Source organism: Tachyglossus aculeatus, chromosome 16 (genome assembly GCF_015852505.1).
Source record: "Tachyglossus aculeatus isolate mTacAcu1 chromosome 16, mTacAcu1.pri, whole genome shotgun sequence".
NCBI classification, from domain to species: Eukaryota; Metazoa; Chordata; class Mammalia; order Monotremata; family Tachyglossidae; genus Tachyglossus; species Tachyglossus aculeatus.
In genome coordinates this window covers 44,195,695-44,209,805 of record NC_052081.1, presented here as the reverse complement: position 1 = coordinate 44,209,805, position 14,111 = coordinate 44,195,695, and the positions used below count along the sequence as shown (strand labels likewise).

The following is a 14,111-nucleotide window of genomic DNA, read 5'->3' as shown; positions in this document are numbered from 1 at the left end:
TAATATAATAATGATAATATTCCTTCCTTCCTCTCCCCCTCTCCATCCCCCTCATCTTACCTCCTACCCTTCCCCACAGCACCTGTATATATGTATAGGTTTGTACATATCTATTCTATTTATTTTGTTAGTATGTTTGGTTTTGTTCTCTGTCTCCCCCTTCTAGACGGTGAGCCCACTGTTGGGTAGGGCACTGTATATGTTGCCAACTTGTACTTCCCAAGTGCTTAGTACAGTGCTCTGCACACAATAAGCGCTCAATAAATACGATTGATTGATAACATTTATTAAGCACTTACTATGTGCAAAGCACTGTTCTAAGCACTGGGGAGGCTACAGGGTGATCAAATTGTCCCACGGGGGGCTCTTTAGCCTTCATCCCCATTTTACAGACGAGGTAACTGAGGTGCAGAGAAGTTGACTTGCCCAAAGTCAGACAGCTAAGTGGTGGAGTCGGAATTTGAACCCACGACCTCTGACTCCAAAGCCCGTACTCTTTCCACTGAGCCACGCTGTTTCTCTGTAAGCACTTTATTATTATCGTTTTTTAAATCTCAGCCCCTTTCCATCAGCCTCGCTGCCTCTCTCAAACCGACCCTTGGAGGCAGAGGGATGTACAAGGAGGCTCCAGGCCACGTCAGGTCTTCCAGCTGCCTCTCTGCCCCCACCAGACCGACTCTCCCCTCACCCCCCACGCTGTGGTTTCCGATCCACCCCCCTCAGTAATAAGCGCCAGGCTCACGGCTGAAGCTTGGGGCTTGTCTTCCTCCAAACAATCCTATGGCCGGTCCCGGCTCAGAGTACGGGCCATCTTGACCACCCCGACCCACAGCCTTAGGGGACTTAGCGCTTAGTACCGTGCTCTGCACACAGTAAGCGCTCAATAAATACGATTGAATGAATGAATGACTTAAGAGTAAACCTTAAGCAGCTTTGAAAAGGAGCTGGCAAGCACGCAAATGGCCCAGCGCCTCCCTCTTGCCTCTTTTTCCCCCATTGGGAGGGGCAGCCTGTCCTGCAAAGACGAGACGTGGGTGGAGGAGGGCAAGGGCAAGTTTGGCCGCAGCAGCCTTGTCCCCGGGCCACTGAACCGAAGAACGAGTTAAGGCAAGAGAGTCTTTTTAATGTGGTTTAAAATACACCCGAACCGAGCCCAGCTGTTGTGAAAGCCACCGCCTTGAGAGGGAGGCCAACACGGCCGAGAGCAGCCCAGGGGCGGGGAGCCCATCCCTGCCTGGACGGCGCGGGCGGGCCGGTCCTTTCACCTGTTCGGATGAGCCTTCGTCCCTGCCGGTCCCCACTCGAAGCGGATGGGATGCAGGTGGGATTCCCACCAGTCGGCAGCCTCTGGATCCACCTGAGATGCCAAAGCTGTCGCTGTGAGTCACCTTACCGCAGGAAAAGGCCGTGGGCTCGTTCAGAGAGTTCTTGTCCAATGTCCTCCTTCTCCACCGGACCAAACGGCAGGGGTGGAGGAAGAGTTGAATAGGGGTTGAGTCCCAGGGACGGGATAAAAAGACCCCAACTGTTTACCGGTCCCCATCGAGGTCAGCGGCCAGCTCTGGTGCCGCTAAAATTACGGCCTCCCGTCCTGGGGAGCTCCTCGATGCCGGCCCGGCTGCTCCAGCACCGAGCGGCGGTGGGAGCTCCCCAAGGCCCACGGCCTCCTCCGCGCCAGGGTGACCTGAGGATACTCGGGGAATCGGTCAGCGGCCACGGCGGAGGTCTCGGGGTGCCTGGAGAACATTCGGAGCAGGATCGGGGGCCGGAAGGAGAGTTAAAAAGAGAAGGCTTCTGCTCCTCAACGGGCAGGTGGGAGAAAACGGTTGCCACGAGGCGTTGATGACTACGGCGCTCGAGGCGGTCAGTCCCGGGCCGCGGTCGCCCCGAAGCCCTAGTGTCACTGTGTGGTTGGGGCCGGCGGGGAAGCGGTGGCCTGGGTCTGGGGGCTCCGGCAGGACGTGGCCCAGCCCACCCCCTGCACACACGTACGGTGGCTCCAAGAGGTAGCAGAAGTGAGTTGAGAACTATACCGACCCCCGCCCTGCCCGCAGCTCTTCCCAGCTGCCCCAAGGGCCACGTCCCCAGCGCGGACCTGAGCCTACTCGGGGCCCCGCCGTCGAGCTCTTGCCCCCGGTCCCCCACCTGCTATGGGGCTGTGTAAAGTCCCGGAATGCAAAGTGCCAGCAGGAAGAGAAATTCCTGGCTGGCCTCCCGTGAGATCTGGGAAGCCCGACTTGGTCTGTCGTCTTGCCACGAAAGACCAGAACCTGCCCGGAGGAGAAAGGACCCCAGAAGGCCCGAGGAGAGGCTTCCGACAGAAGCTCCCACACAAGTTTTGGTGGGATATGGTGCTCCTTAGCGTTTGGTAAAATGTCACTTTGTGAGAGAATAGGAAGTTGAGGGGGGCGGGGGGGGGGGGTGGAGAAAAGGGTGCTGAGACTCCGGCCCGTGAAAGTGCCAGGAGATGCTCTGTGCCGGGCTGCCCCAGCGCCACCGGTACTGATGCAGAATCCTGCATTCGGCCCCTCTTTCTCTCCCAACTCCCAGCACTCTGGTCTCCGTGGCCCCACGACGCAGAGCCCTGGGAGGTTGGAAGAAGATTCTGGGAACTTGGGTGGTGTGGCCCCCCTCCAGGGAGCGGGATGGCTGCACCCCAACTTCCAGAGCATCTTGGCTGGTTGGGGAAGTGACCCTCCGGGCCAGAAGGAGGGCGGAATGGGGAAAGGGCTCAGGTGGAACTATTTGTAGAAGGGGCTTGCGACCAGCTCCGGGCCACAGGAGAGCCAAGGTGGGCCAGGCTCACCTCCACCGGGAATGTGTGGGGGGGAAGAAAAACCCAGTCGAAACAACATTCAATACAATTGCCTCTTGCATCGTCTATTACCTCAGCCGGGAGGGTTCCTCGGGGGAGCAGGCCCGGTTTCTGCTCAGCGACCGCGGCGGCTCCCCTACCCAGGCAGGGCAGAGTATCGGGGTCCACGGCTCTGCATCTCCTGCCGGGACAGGGTCCCCAAGTGGCCGACCGATCCTTGAGGCGGCGGTAACGGTGGAACGAGAGGCTGATGGGAGGGGTGGTGGCTGGGATGCCGGAGCCCCGTCCCGGGCACCACCGGCCTCCGCCGCTCGCTCTCTCTCCTTCCCCGGCCACGGCTTGAACTCCGGGACTCGCACTCGACTCGGCTCGGGGGAGTCCAACCGGCGGGCGTCGGTTGGGAGAGGGCTCCCTCCCGGGAACACCCCCTTGCACCGGCTCTCCTTCCTCCCTTCCTCTTCCGGTTCTCGACTCAAACACGCTCGTGTGCAAAAGTAAACTTCGAGAAATAAACCTTTGGATGATCTCTTTTCGATCCTTTGTGCATGTGGGTGTGCGGGCGCATACGCACGCAGGATAGAGAGGCAACTGTGAATGATAAGGCTGGAGATCCACGTCGTCGATTCCGAGGAAGATCGGAGAGCCAGGTTCGAATGCTTTGCTCTTCCCCAGAGTCCACAGTCTCTCTATCCCCTCCCTCTCACCCACCCCTTCCCTCCCCCCGCCCCCCCCCCCGCCCCCCGACTCCTTCAAGGATCCTTCCCCAGGCAGGCTACACCTTGGCCTCTCCCCTCCCCACAACCCCGAGGAAAAAGTCCAAACGCCCGTCTCCACATAGTGTCCCGGTCCGTGCCGGCCCCAGGTAGCGTCTGGCCCGCCGCGGCGGGGAGGGAGAGAGGAGGGGGAAGGACACCCACTGGGGGGTAAGTCCCGAGTCGGGACTCCTCCAATGGGCACTCAGAGACGAGCTCAGCTCATCTCCCCGGCGGCGGGCCGACGGAGCAGATCACGGATCAACCTGCCTGCCAGCTTTTCCGGTGCAGCCGATCCAGAGCTCAGCTCTTCCCTGAAGCGTCCAGGTTCCCCCAGCGACAAAACCGTTCGACCGGCCCGGATCCCCGGACAGCCAGAGAGAACATCAGCCCACAGACACACACACACACACGCACACACGCCAGCAGGCCCATCTGACGCACCTCTGCCCAAGGCAGGTGGCCCCACACATACCCACAGGCCATATATATGTGTACATACATACAGAGATATACAATATACGTGTGTGTATATATACACATATACACAAACCACCTCCCCACATCTTGCCTGGAAAGTGTCGGATGCCTGATGGGCAGCCCCGGGACCCTGGGACTTGGCCCGCGGGCCCGACCACCTCCCCCCGGCCACCCTCCCCGGGCTCCTCCGGGGTCTAGTCCGCGGAGGGCGCGGCGGGCGCTGTACCTGCCTGGCCCGGAGCTCCCGGGCCAGGCTGTCGAAGGCTGTCGGCCGCTGGCTCCTCGCTGCCTGGCTCGTGGGGCTGGTCCGGGCGGCGGGCGGCGGCCGGGTCCTGGGGGGGGGGCCTGGGCGCTCAGGTCCTGCACTTTCTTGTTCAGGTCATTGCGCTCGGTCTGCAGGGCCCGGCAGAGCTTCTCCAGCCGCTGGATCTTCCCCTGCAGGCCTTCCAGCTCCTTGTCGCGCAGTGTTTTCTACGGAGCCCACGAGCGGGCAGTGAGCGGTGCCCGGAGAACGGTGCCCGCCCACGGTCCCTTGTCACAAGCCTCAGGCTGGCGCTCCGTTCTCCACCCCGACCCTAAGGCTTTGCAAGCTCTGCCTCTTGCTCTTTTGAAGCCGTCATCGCTTGGGATTTTCACTGCCTTTCTTCCCTATCCTCTCACCACCATCCTCCCACTTCCTAAACCTCGGGGCTCGGGTCGAGGTCCCCCGATCGTCACGGTGGCCCAAGATAAAGCAGCGACTCCCACGATCGCAGAGCTGTCCCTGGGTCCTCCGCAAATCGGAGGCCTGGGCACCCCACCGCCCCTCCACCACCCCCAAGGGTCCCCCCAGTGAAGCGGGCAGGACTGATCAGGGAGTTGGGGAGAAGGGGTCAGGCCCCCGCGGAACCTGCCCTCCTGCCACCACAGGGCCCCACGTCTCGCTCACCTCCTCAGCCATCTCCAGCAGGGCCTTGTTGCTGCTCTCCCACCGGGACCGGTACATGGTCGTCTCTTTCTCCAGTTTCTTGATCTTTTTAGTCATCTGGGTCGTGCCACCAACGGAAGTGGAGTTAGGGGGCCGAGGGCCATTCATTTATTCATTCGATCGTATTTATTGAGCGCTTACTGTGTGCGGAGCACCGTACTAGGCGCTTGGGAAGTACAAGTTGGCAACATAGAGAGCCGGTCCCGACCCAACAGCGGGCTCGCAGTCTAGAAGGGCGGGCTCACAGTCTAAAAGGACCACCTCCGCAGCCCTCCACGGATCCGAGCCCGACGGGACAGGGGCCACCAGCAGTTCTGAACTCACTTCTTCCCACCCTCGGCACTGACGGATGTGTGCTTTTTCAACTATCTGCTCAGTTAGTCAATCATCTTGATCACTTGTGAATCCTGCGTTGTCTCGTCTCCCCGCCTGGAGCAGAAGCTCCCCGGGGATGGGGAATAATAGGCCCCGGCCATATTTTGGGCTATTTCCAAGAACTTAAACTAGCACACCACACTCACTGAAGACTCAATCAATGCAACCACTGCCAGCTCGGCACGTCTCTTACCGCTGCTCTCTGACACGGCCACAGGCAAGGTCGTTACCAGTCCATCCGGCCCAGGATTTGGTCTCCATCCTGCGTCTGAGCCCCAGGTGGCTCTGGGGAACTGGGGCTGCTTGCCCTCTTTTACGGGTCACGCACACCCCCAACCCAACATCCCCATCTTTCTGCTCTAGGTCTCCATTACGGACTCCCGATCCAGCTATTGATCCAAACCCTCCCCCGCCTGGCAAGCCCATAGAGGCCACTGGCTGTCCAGTCTTCCGAGCAATTCCCTTCTGGCTGGCACAAGTTGGCACAAGTGTTTGCCAACTTGTACTTCCCAAGCGCTTAGTTCAGTGCTCTGCACACAGTAAGCGCGCAATAAATACAATTGCATGAATGGCACAACCAAATGTGAGACCTCGCCAAGCCACTACTCTCTAACACGACTTAGCAGACACGGTCCCTGCTCTTAATGAACTTTTCCCATCTACCGTGTACAGAGCTCTGAACTAAACGCTTGGGAGACAGCTTCAATTTCACGGTGCTGAGAGGAAGGGTGTCACAACCCCATTTCTTGGTGGAAATCTGAGGGAAACGTGGGGAAGCGAATCCCCCGCAACGGCCCGAGGTGCATCCACGAAGGACTCTGCCAGTCCTTGGCCTGGCCACATGGCAAAGGGCAGGCCACGCAGCCAGACAACACATCTGAGCACCCACGTGACCCACCTTCCCCTCCACGAGGGCTCCCCCGTTACCTTTTCCATTTCCTGTTTAAACGTGGTGAACACCTCGCTGCTTTTGGACAGGGTGTTCTGGAACTCCTCAAACTTCTCCGTGTACAAGGCCAGCTGGAGAGGCAAGGGGTGAGGGGCGGGAGCTGAGGATGGGGTGCGACTTCCCTCCTTGCTTGGGGGAAGCAGGGGCCGGGGGTGGCGGGCGAGGGGAGGGATGGCCGGGGGAGGAGAGCTGGGAGCACAGCGGCCTTACCTGCTGCTTGAGGTGGGTCTCCTGCTGTTTCATCAGCTCGCACATCCTCTGGGATTCCACGGCCTCTTTCAGGAGCTGTTCGGGGGAAGCAACCGGGGGACGGTCGGGCGATGTACTCTCTTGCCAGGAGCCCCAAAGCCAGTGTCTCAGTGGCCCCTTTGTCCCTGCAGTCAGGCCAGACCTTACTGCCCAGCGGGGAGGACCGAAGAGCTGACCAGCCTTAGCGGGTGGCCACCTGACTCTTGCCTCTCTGGCCCCCAGTTCAGGAAGCAGGGAGCCCATGGGGTGGAGTCTAGATGGGACAGGACACTTCCCCCTCCGGGGCCCACCGCTGGGCCTTACGAAGTCCTTCTCGCGCTGGTGCCGCTCCTCGGCCTCCTTCAGCATCTCCTGCGCCTGCTGGAGCTTGGCATCCACCAGCTGCTGCTGCAGATCCTTGTGTTTGAAGACCTTGTCTATATGCTGCCAAGGGAAACCAAGAGCCCAGAGGTTAGGAGGTGGTGGAGGAAGGAGAAGGAGGCCCGCTAGAGTTCGACACCTCAGAACCGAGGAGGGCGGGTGGAAGGACAGCTCTGCACAACAAGAGGGCCCCTCCTGCAGCCAGGGAGCAGTGGCCGTGGATCACTGACCTGACGTAGACGAGCCCTTTCCGGGTCCGTCTCGGCCACCCCTCCTTTCCCCCCGACGACCCCGAGAGCCCGGGCAAGTACCTCCTCCCGCAGCTCGTACTGCTCGATGAGCTTCTTCAGCCTCTCGGCCAGCTCCATGTTCTCCTGGCGCAGTTTGGAGTTTCGCTCGTTGTGCTGCTCCATTTGGAGCTGGATGTCGTTTAGTGTCACCTGGAAGTGGGAAGTCACTTCCTTCCTCTTCTCCTCTTCCTCGCGGGCCCGCTGGACGCCTTCCTCCTGGTTGGGCCGGGAACCACGGTCAGAGAGGGGGCTGTGTGGCCTCGCTGCAGCCCCCGGGGTGAAAGCCCCGCAGACCCCTCCGCCTCCGCCCGCATGCGGCTTGGAAGTCTGAGAATGGGATCTGGGGTCACTCCGCGCAACCTGGCTAGGTTCCCGCCTGAAGAGGCGGACACGGCCCCTCCACCCTCCACCCCCAAACGGGACAACCCAGAAACCAGCCCCCGGGTCCAGCAGGCCACACCTTGAGCACGGTCTGCAGGTCACCAAGAAGCCAACAGTGGGGTGGGGTGGGCCCACAATACCATGGAGATGGACCATCCACGGAGGGGGCTGAGCTCAACTGCTTGGGGGGCAGCCCGTCCCGTGCGGGCAGGGGGGCCGGGATCCTCACCTTGAGGGTGCGGTTGTGCCGCTGCAGCTCGCGGCACAGGCTCTCCAGCTTGCTGCGAGCAAGGATGGCCTTGTTGTGCTCGCCCCTCAGGTGGTCCTTCTCCTGCACCAGCTGCGTCTGCTTCTTCTGCAAAATCTTCACCTGCTTTTGGGCATTCCTGTGCTCCTCCAGCTGGGCGGGAGGTCGAAAAAGGCAACGCTGAGCCACCGGGAGAGGGGCCGCGGGGTGGAGAAGGGTGCAAACACTGGGTGGCTGGGACGGGATGGGCGTCTGGACCGGGAGAGGGGAGCCACTGCTGCCTACAGAATGATGACAACTGAGAAATACTGGCCTGAAAAAAGAACCGCTGCTGCTTCTGCCACCGCCTGGGAGAAGCTGCACTTTTGAAAGCGCACCCTAACCCCAGGCAGGAAGCACCAAAACTGGGCCCTGGTCCCAAACCCCAGTCCCAGGCTGCAGCGCCAATACCCCACTGTTACCATGAAACAGCGGTGGAATTTCTCCCATTCTGGCCCCGGGCAGCTCGTGGCCAGAGCGTCCGGTGGCCCTCACCCGTGATCCCAGCCCAGCGGTGGCAGAGCACATCGAGCGGCACAGAATCTGGTGGCTGGCCACAATAAGTAGCACGGACCTGCCCCTTTAGTACTCGGCTGGCAGTGGAGGCAGAGGGACGGGAAGTGAGGAGGCAGGGACTCCTCTGAGAATCCCCCTTCTCCAAACTCTGGGGATCAGGGATGGGGAGAAAGCACGGGACCAGGAATCAGGAGACCCACGGTCCTCATTCTGGCTCTGCCACAGGCCTTGCTGGGTGACCTGGGACAAGCTGCTGAACCTCTCTGGGCCTCTGTTGCCTCCACCGGAAAATGGGAATAATCCCTCTTAGATTGAGAGTCCCAAGGTTGGACGGGAACTGTGTCTGATCTGACTAACCTATCTGTACCTACCCCTCGTTTAGCACACGGAAAGCGTTCAATCAACATCACTATTATCGTCCTCGCAACACTGTCTTTTCCCATGCTTCTCCTACAGCGCTGGGCAACCGTGCACGAAGTGGTATGTAGAGAGCCCAGCTGACCTTCCCAACTTTCCAGGGGAGCCTCGGCCTCATGGAATAATAATAACAATAATAATAATGGTACTTGTTAAGCGCTTACTATGTGCCAGGCATTGTACTAAGCACTGGAGAGGATACAAGCGAATCGAGTTGGACGCAGTCCCTGTCCCACGAGGGGCTCACAATCTCAATTTCCATTTCACAGAAGGTAACTGAGGTACAGAGAAGTGAAGTAACTTGCCCAAAGTCACACAGCCAAAAAATGAGGGAGCCTGGATTAGAACCCATGACCTCCTGATGCCTGGGCCCGTGCTCTAGCCACTATGCCATGCTGTTTCTATGCCGTCCTCAGACCGCAACCTGGGCACTGGCAGGAAAGATGAAGCTGAGGAAAAGGCGAGTCGCCGGGCCTCGAGGTGGTCCGGCCCTACCCGGTGACAGAAGGCCAGTCGGCTCCGGCGGGCGACTTGATCGGGTCCACAATCCTTCCCTTTTCATTCAGTCATATTTATTGAGCGCTTACTGTGTGCAGAGCACTGTACTAAGCGCTTGGGAAGTACAAGTTGGCAAGTTCCCTTGCCAATCACAAGAGCCAAGTTGGGCTGGAAACCCTCAACCTGACTGGGCAGGTCACCCAGAAGCTACAGCCCGCCAAAGCTACCCTTCTCTAATGGCGGCCCAGAGATCCACCAAACACGCCCATGGGATGCTTTAATTAAGATAATTCACTAAAGCGCTCACTCTGTGCACAGCACCCTGTCAGAGCTACGCAGTCCCTGCCCAATGTGGGATTCACTGCCTCAGAGGAATGGAGGACTAGGGTCTGAGGATACTGAAGCCCAGGGAGGATAAGAAGCCGGACCCCGGTCACCCAGCAGGCCAGAGGCAGAGCCCTTCAGACTCAAACTCCCTGAGGTTGCCACACAGAGCAAGTGTGCAGACCACCAGAGTTGGTGGAAGCTCATTATGGGCAAGGAATGGATCTGTTTACTGAACTCTCCCAAGCGCTTAGTACATTCACTCAGTTGTATTTATCGAGCGCTTACTGTGTGCAGAGCACTGTACAAAGCGGTACTCTGCACAGGGTAAGTGCTCAGTAAATACAACTGAATAAATGAATCAAGCAAGTCGTCAGGACTTGGGGCTCATTCAAGAGAGCTGGGGGATCCTGAACCGCCCACCGCGCCTCAGAATGGTTCCGCCCGGACAGCTCCACGCCTCAGACTTTCCCCCTCGTGACCAGGCCGCCCCTTCAAATGACAGACGAGCCACCTGAGGTGTAGACGCCCCAGCTCTCCCTCTGGGATTGGGGGCGTTGAAACCAGCTCCTGCCTCGGCCTGCTCCCCTGGATTCCAATCTACACAATGACCCATCTCTCTTCCCAAACGGAGGTGAAGGTTGGCCCACCTGGGGGTCCGTCCCCAAATCCCCCCTCCCCGCCTTCTGGGGGCATGCACGAAGGCGGGGCACGAAGGGCACTGACCAGTTCGGCGTATTTCTTGCACAGGGCTGCCAGCTTCTCCTCCGGGGTGCTCAGGGTGTTGAGCGTCTGCATGAGCAGCGTAATCTCCTTCCCTACAAAGCCGGCGAGAAGCAAACGGGACCAGGGAGTACGGCAACCACCCAACTGCCCTTGAGCCCCATGGCCACAATTCCTCTGCCTTGACCCCATTCCTAATTACTGCCTGCTGCAGTTCCCTGGCAAACGTTCCTTGGACTCAAGCCACCCCATCCGCCTCTCCCCGGAGCAGAGGGAAACCCCCACCCCCACCCGCCAAAATGCTTGGCACTCTGTTCAAGCCCCCAAATGGCTCACCCAGCCCTTTGGCCTTCTTCCTCTCCTGCACCCGTTTGTGGTCTCGGTCTCCTGCCTCGTCGCTGGCTCGGACCTCTTCCACGTTGCCGGCCTCCCGCTTGGGGCCCTCCTTCTCCCCGTTGACCTCGGGGCACCCGGGCTCCCGCTCCCCGTTCCGCACCGGCTCGCCGCGGCCCTTCTCCGCCTCATCCGGCTCGGGGGGCTCGCTCTGGCCCCCGTCTTCCGCGGGCCCTTCCTGGTTGGCGTCCACGCAGTAGGTGTTCAAGATGTCTTCCAGCTGCCTGCTCAGCTCCTCCGCCACATCTCGAGGGACCGGCTGCGGAGTCTTGGCCTTACCCTCTCCCGCGGCGGCCGGCGGAGCTGTGGGGACAGTTGGGACAGGAGTTTCAGGGACGAGTCGGGGCCTCCGGGCCCTTGGGAACACACAACAGTTAGAAGAGCGTGTGAGTCACAAATATCTTAACCAGGGACCTCTTAGAAGAACCGACCTGGTGACAGATGAGTTCCCATACGGGGAGGGGGTTGTGGCTACCACCCCCTATTGCCACTTCCTCTAATCAAGCCTGAGTTTTCCCTGGGCACCTTGCCAGGGACGGAAAATGCGAGCCCGTGAGCAGCCGCGGTTGGAAAGATGCACCATCTATGCCCCCTTAACCCATGACTTCCAGCGTATCCCCCCCATCTGGCCTGTGAGCCCGTTGTTGGGTAGGGATTATCTCTGTTGCCAAACTGTACTTTCCAGGGGCTTAGTAAAGGTCTCTGCATACAGTAAGTGCTCAATATGACTGACTGAATAAATACTGCAGGAAAATCCACAGGCCTCCCGGCAACGAACCAAACGGCTCACGTCCAGGCCCTACGTCACTGTATATCCCCAAGCACTTAGTACGGGGCTCAGCACATGGCAAGCGCTCAATAAATACTACCGATCGATTGACCTCAGACCTCTCCCTAACGCCGGCCCCTCTTGCCCTGGCTACGTGCCAGCTATGTGCAAACCTCGACGGCCTCCCCTTCTCCCGGCCCCTCTCGCTCCAGACTCCGACCCACAGAGTCAAAACCCACCCCCGTTCTTCGCCCGCCCTTGGCCGGCGTGGCCTTTGGGATCCCCGTCCGTCGTCCGGGCCGAGTTGGCCGGCCCAGACCGGCCCGACGACTCCGGCGCGGTGGCGGCGGCGGCTGCCGGATCCGCTTCGTCCGGCCCCGGGGCGCTGTTTGTCTTGGCCGGGCTCGCGGGCGGCCGGGCGGCGTGGCTCCCTTTGTCTTGGTTCTTCATCGCGGGATGGTCTCCGAGGCCCAAGCTGGTCGAATCCTCCAAAGAGAAAAGCACGGGTTGTTTTAAGCGACCGCGTGAGGGGTGTCGTCTCTGGGGCCCCGTGAGGAGAACGCCCCGCTCCGATGGGACGACTCACTGGGGTTGACCGGTACTAATCTCTCCCTACCCCATTAACTAAATTAGTGTCAATAGGGCTGTGGATGGCCCGATCCCGACCTGTCTTTTAGGCTGAAGGCCCCAGGGGTCAAGCCACAGGTGATGCAGTGATGCTTCCATGCCTGGGCCCGGGGAAAACAATCAATCAATCGTATTTATTGAGCGCTTACTGTGTGCAGAGCACTGTACTAAGCGCTTGGGAGGTACAAAACAGCTGCCAGGTGGCAGATGATAATAATAATAATAATAGTGGCATTGGTTAAGCGCTTACTATGTGCCAAGCACTGTTCTAAGCGCTGGGGGGGATACAAGGTAATAAGAGCCTGGACTTTGGAGTCAGAGGTCATGGGTTCGAATCCTGGCTCCGCCACTTGTCAGCTGTGGGGCCTCGGGCAAGCCACTTCACTTCTCTGCGCCTCAGTGACCTCATCTGTAAAATGGGATTAAGACTGTGAGCCCCACGTGGGACAACCTGATCACCCTGTATCCCCCAGCGCTTAGAACAGTGCTTTGCACATAGTAAGCAATTAATAAATGCCATTATATATAAAAAAAAGGTTGTCCCACAGGGGGCTCACAGTCTTCATCCCCATTTTCCAGCCGAGGGAACTGAGGCCCGGAGAAGCGACTTGCCCGGAGTCACCCAGCTGGCAATTGGCAGAGCCGGGGTTTGAACCCATGACCTCTGACCCCCAAGCCCGGGCTCTTTCCCCTGAGCCACACCGCTTCTCCAGTAATAATACTGATGATAATGATGGCGTTTGTTAAGCGCTTACTATGTGCCAAGCACTGTTCTAAGCGCTGAACAGGAGGCCGGGCGGGTCTTCGGCTCCAATGTCATCATCATCATCAATCGTATTTATTGAGCGCTTACTATGTGCAGAGCGCTGGACTAAGCGCTTGGGAAGTCCAACTTGGCACCATCTAGAGACAGTCCCTACCCAACAGTGGGCTCACAGTCTAAAAGGGGGAGACGGAGAACAAAACCAAACATACCAACAAAATAAAATAAATGGAATAGATAGGTACAAGATAAATAGAGCAATAAATATGTACAAACATCTATACAGGTGCTGTGGGGAAGGGAAGGAGGTAAGATGGGGGGGGATGGAGAGGGGGACGAGGGGGAGAGGAAGGAAGGGGCTCAGTGTGGGAAGGCCTCCTGGAGGAGGTGGGCTCTCAGCAGGGCCTTGTCGTCGCCTCCCCGGAGGGAGTTTACCTCAGAAAAGGAGGGTCGGCCTGCGGGGCAGGAAACGGGGAGGGCGGCAAAGGCGATGTGGCCGAGAGGAATTGGCCGGACCCGCGGCCTCCCCCTCCCCTGCGCACGCGCACTGACCGCCTTTCGCCCCCCCTCCTCGAGCTTAGCGCAGCGCTCCGCGCAGAGTCCTGCACAACGCCCCGCGTCGCCTTTACCTCACCGGCCGCGCCCGCCCGCCCTCCCAACCGGAAGTCCCCCCCTCCCAACGGCCCGCCCCGGCCTCAGCCAATCAGCGTGCCGCCGGCTCGCGGGGGCTGCCGGGAGAAGATGGCGGCGGGCCGGCCGGCCGAACTACCAGTCCCGTCGTGCCCCGCGCGGCTCCTTCCCACCCGCCGGGAAGGCGCTGGCAGGGCCGGCTTTGCAGGCCCGGGCCACACCGCGGGGATCCTCAGGACGATTCTGAGGGAAATTCCGCGTTTTCAGGACAATCTAACTCTTGCCTGGAGCCAGGAAGCCTTCCCTTCCGAGCTCCTTTCATTCATTCATTCATTCAATCGTATTTATTGAGCGCTTACTGTGTGCGAAGCACTGTCCTATGGCCAGGAAGCTTTCCCTTCTTAGCTCCTTTCATTCATTCATTCAATCATATTCATCATCATCATCATCAATTGTATTTATTGAGCACTTACTGTGTGCAGAGCACTGTACTAAGCGCTTGGGAAGTACAAGTTGGCAACATACAGAGACGGTCCGTACCCAACAG

The 14,111-nt window shown here is 59.4% G+C and overlaps 2 protein-coding genes across 2 annotated transcripts; both read right to left on the bottom strand.

The window, feature by feature from the left end:
* Window positions 1–1,102: 1,102 nt before the first annotated feature.
* Window positions 1,103–4,002, bottom strand: LOC119938738. Its single transcript, XM_038758641.1, has 3 exons — window positions 3,985–4,002; window positions 2,888–3,501; window positions 1,103–1,736 (listed from the first exon to the last, which is right to left on the bottom strand). Exons 1-3 carry the CDS (start codon window positions 4,000–4,002, stop codon window positions 1,577–1,579), a joined length of 792 nt encoding a protein of 263 aa, XP_038614569.1. The 3' UTR covers window positions 1,103–1,576.
* Window positions 4,003–4,214: 212 nt separating this feature from the next.
* Window positions 4,215–13,483, bottom strand: TXLNA (taxilin alpha). Its single transcript, XM_038757859.1, is given in 12 exon segments — window positions 4,215–4,388; window positions 4,390–4,518; window positions 4,976–5,071; window positions 6,317–6,409; window positions 6,549–6,623; window positions 6,891–7,010; window positions 7,259–7,453; window positions 7,848–8,018; window positions 10,386–10,477; window positions 10,719–11,078; window positions 11,784–12,030; window positions 13,370–13,483. Coding segments are annotated over 11 exon segments (1,689 nt in total). The 5' UTR covers window positions 11,995–12,030; window positions 13,370–13,483; the 3' UTR covers window positions 4,215–4,241.
* Between the last annotated feature and the right edge of the window lie 628 nt (window positions 13,484–14,111).